Below are 10,206 nucleotides of genomic sequence, written 5' to 3'. Positions count from 1 at the left end.
TATTATACAAGTATGTATTTTATACAATTACATAAAAAAAGGAATAATTATGAAAACCGTTCTTAATGTAATTAATGTCATGATTAATTACATAGATTTTTATATCATATTTGTATTACAGTTTGAATTCTAACATGATGGCAAATGACAGATTGACTTGCTTGACTTTGGTAAGTTGAGATGCTCGGTTGAGTGACGATATTGTCTTGTGGTAGTCTGTCGAGGCATTAGGTTGAGTGTTAATCTCGTTCGTTATGACAAAAATTACGTCGATTGATTAGCCATTATCGAGGGTTCTCGCACGCGCCCTGTATGGTTGGCCGGCTGACGAGTCGATCTGTTTCATTGGGTGAGTTGTTGCTTGTTTGTCGTTTGGCTAAAGTTTTTACAGAGCTCATGCCTTCATTTGTTTGGTCGGTTTGTCGGCCTGACCGAACATTCCTTTTCGCAAGATCTTGGGTGGATCTTGTTGTTACATATGCAGAATATCCAACAAGACTCGTTGCGGGATATTTTTGCGCCCCACTCTTGAAGGATCTGGTCACCAACAAGTCGAAAAACATCTCAAGAGATTTGATCTATCCCAGATTTAGAGACGCGACTTCTCATACTCAATTGTCGGTCGATCACTTACCTCATAGAGAAGTTTTTAGCTCTCGATCGTTCGTTTCTTTGAGATTTATTCCTATAATTTTATTGTATACAGAAATGTTAAGTTATACGACAAAAAAAAAAAAAAAATGCAGACTTATTCACATCTCATATCACATGAGAATCTATTCAAATCATAATAATTACTGAAAGCGGACCCAATGAAAGTTTGGTGGCATGACCATAGCTTGCCCATTGTCGGTCACTTCAATCCAAGTGTTCGCCGTGCTGTTTAGGCGTTTAGCCGGAGCCCGGAGGCGGCTAATAAATAATTCACGAATCTGAACACATTGGCCTCCTCCCATCCGATCATAGTGGCTGGCGTGATTGATCGGGTTCAAGAGATGGACAGTCAGGATTGTACCGCCAGCCCGGCGTCGACATGCCCCCTATTTCAGCCCCTTAAAAGGGTACCGCCCGCACGAACTCATCGTGCGGTCGTGGAGGCCGAAAAAGCCCATCGTACCGTCAGTCTAAAAATTGCCTTGAAGCAACGGACAGATGTAAAAGAATGTGAGTGACGGAGATGACGTGATAAATATTCTACGTATTTTTGTACTTTAAAAAAAAAATTGTCTTCTCTCTCTCTCCCTCTCCCTCTCCCTCCATCCCGCTTCATTATCTCAGCCCTCAGACGTTCAGGCATCGGAATTTCCCGGCGAGATTGAACTGTTTCGGGCGGGAAGCTCGACCGTTTTGAAGTAGTTAGTGGATCGGAGGATTTGAAAGAGTGGGGTGTTGGTTTGATTTTATGTTGCGGTTTCTTCTCCAGGTATGGCTTGCTGATGGTGAGCTTCTTTGAATTGAAGTTGCTGAGGGTTGTAATTTGTGGCACGGGGTTCAGGGTTTCGGCGGCGCGAAGCTATTTTTTGTTTTTGGTTTCGTGTTACTGAGGGTTTGAGCTGGTATTCTGCTCAATTGGTGTTCGCGTTGGTGTACGCAATGTGAGAGAGTTGTGCCTGGAGTTGATTGATGAATTTATTGGGTCTTTGGTTACGGTGTATTGAAGTTTTTTGTTTGGATGTTTTCTTACGGGTTTCAAGTGATTGGAATCTCGGGAGTTGGCTGCTGTGGAGTTGTTTCGCCTTTGCTTGACTTTCGGTTTTTGAATTTTTGATCTGTTTCCCGCGGTTCTACTGTTGGGCATGTGGATTGCCTTCGTTTGGATTCATGGCTGCATGGGCGCGATGATTTTAGATTTCTGGGGACGGAGCGAGGCGGATTAGGGTTTTATACCGCTAGGGTTTGCTTTCCGCCTCTGATTTAGGGGAAGCAGGCCGTTTAAACTTGGCAAGTGCGGCTTGTGCGTTTGGGAAAGATGGAGACCAACTTTGGAGGGGACAACCGTCAATTCTTTGCTGCTGGTTCTTCCAAGAGATTTGGGAAGGAAGCGCAGGAATGGGATTTAAATGATTGGAAATGGGATGGAGACCTATTTATGGCTACTCCGGTAAATCCTGGCCCGTTGAACGGCTTGAACAAAAATCTTTTCCCTGATATAGTGCTTTCAAACAGTTCGTCTAGTTGCTCGGATGAGACTGAGTTTGGACTTGGGAATGTGCTAGGCGAGGCAGACAAGCGGAGACGTATTGTAGTGGCGGAGGATGATGAGCAATGTGATGATACCGGGTCCCTTACTTTGAAGCTTGGAGCTCATGCATATCCGGTCATGGAAGAAGATTTTAGTCTCCCAGGAATGAAAAATGGGAAGAGGGTCATGATGCAGGCTAGCAATTCAAACCATCCTAAATGCCAAGTGCAGAGCTGTTGTGCCAACTTGAGTCAGAGCAAAGATTACCACAGGCGCCATAAGGTGTGTGAGACGCATGCCAAGGCTAGTAGTGCAGTTGTTGGGAATGTAATACAGCGCTTCTGCCAGCAATGCAGTAGGTGCGTACATTTTAGCTGAACTTCTTCTTTATCTATTTCAGATGGCTGCTATCAATCATGGCCCAAGCAGCTAAAGCCTCTTACTCAATAGAATACTCTCATATCCAACACTTCCATGATTTTCAAACATGCTCGAAGTCATTGGTTAGGCCTATCAAACGTATGAGTCTCTTCTTTGAACGTTTGATTTTTGTGCTTTTCTCGTTTTAAGTTCTTTGATATAAATTATTGGTTCTGTAGGAGAAAAAAAAAGGGTAAAAAAGAAGGAAAAACAAGATTGACTTATAAATTTGTATGGGTAACGTTGGGAATACGAACTAAGGAGCCTGCTAATGAATTTTCACTACATGCAATCATAGATGTACACTAACGCAGATAAAAAGAACAGAGAAGGCCTTCCCGGAGGAATCAAGCATATTCTAAATGATTTTTTTCAATGATATACATTAGTGAGTCAATAATAAGTGGACAAGATGATGGAAGTGCTAAATGCGTGCATTTAATAAAGCTCAGCATCTTTATTTTCTCTGCCTTTAAAATGGAGGAATCAGTTGTCGTTTTTTTGCTCTTTCTTAATCTACCAACACGTGTTGTGATGTTTAAGTATTGTTTTGCATACCTGAAAGTTTAGCAGTTGCCCTTAAGAGTTATTTTATTGCATAAGGTTAGATTTAATCACGAAAAATTTGTCACATGCTTTATATAGAAAATGTTTACATAGTAAATACTAATGAGTTTGTAATCTAGTACTAAGAAGCTACTGGTTAAACTTGACAATGATTTTGGAGCATAATTGACTGTATCAATGAGTAGTGGTAAGTCAAAAAAAGCTACGTAATTAAAATGTGTACCCATCTAGAAAATGTCATTTTAAGTTGGTGTGATTTTGTTTATATATATTTTATTTTTCTAAATTGATTGTTTTCTTTTGCTTTAGTATAGGGGGTTTTGGACTTCAATGAAACTAAACCAAACCAAAGTATTACATGTTTGATTTAATCTTGTTCCCTTCAACAAAAATAATATGTTAATATTTGAATTTATGACCCAAAAAGCCACTTTTTTTTTTTTTAATTTGTGTTAACTGTATTGAACCAAGAAATACTAATTTTAATTGAACCGCACTGAATCAAGTCATTTTTTTAACTCAAATTAAATGATCAAATTAAATTTAAATCGATTTAAAAGGATTTCATTCAATAAGAATCATTATCTCAGTTGTTGATCTAATGATCAAAATTAATTGGTATATATTCAATATAATTTCAAATTAAGAGAGTGAAAACTCCACCACTCTTAAAACAAAATTCCCAACAAAGGCTAATAAATTAGGCTCTGACTGTTGTGTATTAGCCCATTGTAATCCTAAAATCTAACCAACCCATTGACTTTGATGGAATGGATTAGTGATCGAACATGCTAATTATCATCTTTTAGATCCAAACTAGCGTGGAAATTTATATTATTCTTACAAGCTTTTAATTTGAGACTTTCTGAGTAATTATAGAAGTTTTTTATTGTAACTTGTTCACTTATTAAGAATGGCTCCAGGGTTTTATTACTAAGAGATTTTTAAATCAGAAGGAAGGTTAATCAAACATGATTCAAGGTTTCAACTTAGTTAAAACACTTTTACCATGCTCCTGTCTTGAATTGAAGATGATGCCTTCGTCCTTTATTTTTTTTCCCCTCAACATTTATTCCTTCTTGCTTGAGCCTACATGTAGAGTTAAAGTGTGGAGAAGAGAGAATCCAAAGAGAGAAAGAAGGACGAAGGTTTTTGAAGGAGTTATTATTTTTACATTCAAAATACCATTAAAAAGGAATACAGAGGAGGTTATATTTATCGTCTCCTCATGATATTTCTAATAAATAGTCACTCCTTTGATAATTTGAAATAATAAAATCTAAGCTATTATTATTGTTTTTTCCTTATCTCCCTCATTTTTCTATCCTTCTTATCTTCTGGGGGCAATTCCATGTGGGTTGGTAATTGAGTACTTTTAAGTGTTCCTCATGATTGAAATAGACATTTAAATGTCTGCTGCTCACCGGGGGTTCTTATTACTGTAGGAGCTGAGTGCTTTCATCACTTTTAAGGTATTTTATACTTTTCAAAATATTAGGTACACACCATTATTACTCCTAAAAGATAAAAATTTAATATGTGAAAATTATTTTTGCTACGAATTATGTTAATAAGGTAGAAATTAAGGGACACACACACACACAACGTTAAAAGTACAACAATAACAAAAAGAAGCCTTTACCCCACTAAGTGGGGTTGGCTACATGTATTCTTTTTCTCAATTATGTCATATTGAGTGTCATATTTTCTTTTAATTGTAATACCTTTAAGATCTTTTTTAATACAACATGCCCAAGCCTTTTTAGGTCTACCTCTACCTTTATTATCATAAGTCTAAACATTTACTCTCCTAACAGGATCATCAGGTGGTTGACGTTTAACGTGACCAAACCATCTAAGGCGACTCTATCTAATCTTGTTTGCTATCATAGTTACTCTAACCCTTTCATGGATTTATCATTTTACATCTTGTGTCTTAATGTAAAATCACTCATCCATCTTATCATTCTCGTTCAACAACACTTAATTTTATGTATTGTTTTATAGGCCAACATTTTGTTCCATAATACATTGCATTTCTCACCCCATCTTTTAAAATTTTTCTTTTAAGTTTAAGCGGTACGTTTTCATCACACAATATGCCCGGGGCATTCCTCCACTTCAATTCTACTAATAACATCCTCATCTATATTGCCATTATTTTGAACAATAGACCTGAGTTATTACTCCTTTAAATAACCGATCACCAATTATTACAACAACGCCACTAATCTATTATTACTAAAATTACATTCCATGTATTCAGTTTTAGATCTACTGAAACAAAAGTCTTTATGCTCTAAAGTTGACCAATATTTCTTGAACTCTCTCTTGCTCGAATTACGACTATTCGCGATTAAGGCTTGCTCGATCCTGGTGTTGCTTCTCTATATTCGCCGATATTCGGCCACGAGGGCGGCGCCTATTTGTTGTGATCTAGTCAGTCTTCCCAGCTCCAATCACATGTTGTCGGTCATGGAGGCTATTATATTGCGATCTCTTTGTTTCTCTGCTAGCTTGGATTGTGATGCGTATCACTATGTTCAGTCACGAAGGAGACTCGCAATCCCGTCGTTGCTACCCATAATCAAATCCTCCGATACTAATTTGATAGGAACCAGAGGAGTGTTTCATAAAAATTAGGGCAACCAAATATTTTATTTCAGTAACACCAAACAACACAACTTAAATACGTAAAGGATAAACACATATAATTTGAGAGGTAGGTGTCTCTCCCAAATCATAACCCTAACAGTTACAATTTGAGAGGTAGACGATCTCTCCCAATTCCTAATCCTAAGATTCCAAACAACAATCACACACATACCATAATTCTAACATATCAAACCATATTTATGCCCCATAATAATAACTTAAAAAGGACTAAATTGTCCTTTTAGCCTTGCGTCTAAAATACTACTTTGAATTATTGGCGGGCTCGGCGCAGCAGAAAATGCTGCAGGTGTCGGTGTAACATTTTCCTTTGTGATAGAGTATAATAACCTTACTATATTGTTGATATTAATAACGGCAAGCAGTGAGAGTCATCTTAAAATTGTCTAAATTATTTTTCTCGTTAATTTTGGCTCCCTTGATTCGTACATTTTGTCAAGATTTATTTATTTATTTTTTTGTTTTAGCCTTTTACAATGAAGGATTTCATCATTTGATAGCAATAAGAGGGCAAACAACAGCAATAAATCTCTAATTTCTTCTCAGAATGGGTATACAGTCAATAGCTATGATTGGAGATCTATTGAATTCCTACAATTGACTAAAGACACCTCTTCGAAAATTTTGGGAGGGTGATGAGAAGCTGGTAGCTTTTACTCCCGGGACTTGGTGTTGACGGGATTGGATGGACAGGTATGATAATATAGAATATGGACCAATGTCTAGTAAATTGAATTTATATTTATTTGATTTTAAGCCTAAATATAAGACTTATAATCATCTAATTTTTAATTAAAAAATTGAGAAAGTATAGAAAAAATCTAATATCTTCATTAAAAATAGGAAAAATCAGCTAATTCTTGTAAGACAAATTCTTATCTAAATTCTTTTTACATTATTTGAAAACATCTACGAGAATATTTTTGAAATTATTCTCTTCTTGATTTGAGCAACCAGGTGGGGAAAGGTTTTGTGGGGTGAATTGTGGGAAGTTACCTTGATTCCCTTGGAACTCTTTGATTGGTCGCTTCCTCCTTCAGGAGATTTGACTTCAATTTAGCCTCAACCTTCTCTATGCTTAGCTTAATATGTGGAGCCAGTTTTATCTCATACAAAACCTCATTGAAGATGGTCCAGAAGTGTTATTTACTTGGTTTGAATTTGTAGTTTATATGAAAGCCATTTTTAAGCTTATTATTTTACACTCCTTTTTGCTTTCATTAAAGTTCATATGTACAAACAATGTGAGAGAAGTAAGAGTAAGAATGATCTCATTGTTAATCACCTATTGCAAAACACTACTTTAAGAACATAATTGATGCCTATTTAACCCAAACCATAATAGGAAAAACAAATATTATTAGTGAAAGTAAATAGATTGCTATAATCAAATACACTTGAAAAAGAAAACACAACACACGACACACAAACTTACGTTATGGTGGATCCCGGGTGATGGTGGTGACGGTTATAGGGCTTGGTGAGGTAGCAGTATGATAGGTAAGGAGTTTTCGGGTTGTGGATAAGGAGTGATAGCGATTATGGGTGGTTGGAATGACAGGGTAACAAGGGGCGGCAGCCCAAACAACAGCAGTTGCTGTTTAGAGCGGTTGGATAACCGGAAAACAACAAGGGGGAAGCGTTGCGGCAATGATAACTAGCGGAAATGAGGGAAACAACTGGCTGGGTGGTTGGAACAACAAAAAAAAAGCTTGGTCGGTTGTTTCCAAGCTATAACAGTGAGTGGGAATGACGACGACAGCAGTGGTGAAGGCATGGGACTGCGGGACGGCCAAAGGAGGATTGTCTAGTGGCTGCGACATCAATAAGGATGGTTGGATGGTGAGAAACTACAAGAAGAAATCAACAAAATTCCTGTCGGGGCTACTGTAGCGAGGAGGAATGCATGGTAGCGAAGCAAGAGGGAGGTGGAAATGGGTAGGGAAGATAATTACCACCTGGAAATCAATATATAGCCAAAACAACACTTGGACTCCTAAGATACAACCCTGGAAGGGCAGAAGAGACGCCGACGACTGTCCTTATACAAAACACACAAACTAACCCTACACTCTCATGAAAGCGAATTTATAATAGTAGGATAACTAGGACAGGGCTCATGAACTGGTTAACACTCCCTAAACAAAGACCTGTACCAGTTTGGTCTAGGAGAGCAGACGGGTCGCGAGAGTCTTGGTACTATAGTAATATTGAGAAATGATCGCAAAACCTTTTATTAAGTCACTCCCGCGTCAGTCTCCCATGGTCAGGGGAGCTTCGATTTCATCTGTCGAAGCTTCTGTCTCCTCAAAGTAGTCAGGTCCGCCTCGTTGAAGATATCGTGAATGACATATAATCTCTTGGCAAGTCAATCCTGTAGGTGCTGACATTCAACAAGTCTTGATTGAATAAATATGCATTTAATTTTGACAAATTCTGAGCTGGTGTTGCATATTTATGTAGGTCTCTGCATTGTAACTTTCAAGCCCTTAAACTTGAAACATTTTTCTTCCACATTTCTTACCCAGCGAAATGCGATTGATGAACAAGCATGTGAGGAGAAATCAAATTTGAGATGAAATCTCTGGCAGGTTGTGCCACTCTCACTAGCAATCCCCAGGAGAGATCTCATTTCTTTATTGATAGGTCCTGGATTCCATTGAATTTTTTTTTTACCATCAAGCTCCTATGACAATTTTTGAAGTTATGGTTCATCCATTATGTTTGGACATCTGATAGCGGGTCCATTGCTGAATCAAATCTAACATTTGAGTAAATCCATATAATCCTCCGAACTTGGAACAAAAGAGCCTCATTTATGATATACTAAACTTTCCTTAGTAGGGGCAACTCAAAAAAGAGTTTATGTATTTGAAAATTTTAAATCTCTCTTATTTGGGATTTTCAGTATGTTTAGTGTCGGTTCTTCGGACTTAGGACCATCTTGGACAACCATCTCAGACGACCACTGTGAATTATGTTGGAGTTTCCCTTATACCCTTTGCTGTAGCTACATGCTTTTCTTCCTTATCCACTGGAATATGATTATTCTCTTTTGTGTCTTCACTTTTTTCAGTATAAACAGTGTCATTGCCCCTGTCTTCAACAACCCCCTGCTCGGTGAAATATATTATCCTTTGGTTGTGTAATCTGTGACAATATACCCAAATCCGTGACATTTAAAACACTTCCACGGCTTGGATGAATTTGAGAATGCTGATTGGTACCCTCTATTCTCCACTCTGAACTAGTGTCTCTTCGGGTGAGGTTTGCTCGGATGTTCCCCTGAGTGTACTTTGGTTGTCTTGGGGTTGAACCTTTTCTGTAAAATGTGGTGGTCGCCTGGTGATGTGGTTTCTCAACTTCTGGAGCTAGGGTTTGAATATCCAGTCTATACTGAGCTTGTAGAAACTGGCGCTACATCTCTCATTTCATCTTAGATCAGGTAGTGATTTTTTCTTTTCCCTCACGCTGGCGTAGTTACTTAAGATTTTGCAGCCAAAATAATGCACTCTTCTTTAGCTTGATAGCGGCTAGCTTCATCATTCCGTCTTGGGGACATCCTGACACTCAAAGACACATTCTAAGGTCTAGAGCCACTGATGAACTTGTCCGGATCCATGTGGCAGCCAAAATATGTCAAATTCAGATGTATTTTAGGTCATATCTTCGCGGTATATTTTCTTCATTCTTGGAATCCACATAGTGGAAGAGATTCACTCCATTCATTTAATCTAGTAAGACACCATTATGACTATGTGTGACCCATTCGGAATTGCCTCCTCTCGAAGGTTGTAAGTATCGATTGTAGTTTGTTGGTTTCCCACTACATCCAAGACTGCTAAACTAAGAAATGACATAACATCGTTCTGTCAGATTGATGGAGAGTCAATATATGAAGCTTGGGAGAGATTTAAAGATCTTCTTAGGAAATGCCCTCATCATTCGTTACCAGACTGGTTAATAATTCAAACATTTTATAATGGATTAGTGGGATCTCTTAGATCGATCATAGATGTTGCGGTTGGTGGTTCTTTAATATCAAAACCTTTTGATGAGGCTTATTCATTAATAGAAGAAATGGCTACCAACAATTTTCAATGGCCCTCTAAGCGAGTAAATCCTAAAAGAGTAGCTAGTATCAATGATTCTCAATATCTATGTTAGTTTCGCAGATTGCTGCAATATCAAAGAAATTAGATCATTATGGGATGAATTATTCTTCAACACCTCCTATGATGGAAGAAAATTCATCTGGGCAATTTGTGGATGTTCAACCTTCATATGAAACCTTAAATGCTATTAATAGACCCAACAACCCATATTCGAACTATTATAACCCAGGTTGGAAGAATCATCCAAAT

The 10,206-nt window shown here is 37.8% G+C and overlaps 1 protein-coding gene across 1 annotated transcript in view; it reads left to right on the top strand.

Moving 5' to 3' along the window:
* The first annotated feature begins 1,155 nt into the window (after window positions 1–1,155).
* Window positions 1,156–10,206, top strand: part of LOC110021553 (squamosa promoter-binding-like protein 1) — a 31,516-nt gene continuing 22,465 nt past the window's right edge. Inside the window, 1 exon segment of the mRNA XM_020720088.1 lies at window positions 1,156–2,541. Within this exon segment, the coding sequence (XP_020575747.1) occupies window positions 1,970–2,541 (572 nt within the window). The 5' untranslated portion in view covers window positions 1,156–1,969.

This window comes from Phalaenopsis equestris, unplaced genomic scaffold (assembly GCF_001263595.1).
Source record: "Phalaenopsis equestris unplaced genomic scaffold, ASM126359v1 Scaffold000135, whole genome shotgun sequence".
In the NCBI taxonomy this organism is placed as follows: Eukaryota; Viridiplantae; Streptophyta; class Magnoliopsida; order Asparagales; family Orchidaceae; genus Phalaenopsis; species Phalaenopsis equestris.
The sequence above is the reverse complement of the archived record's forward strand: the minus strand, read 5'-3'. Positions and strand labels throughout refer to the sequence as shown.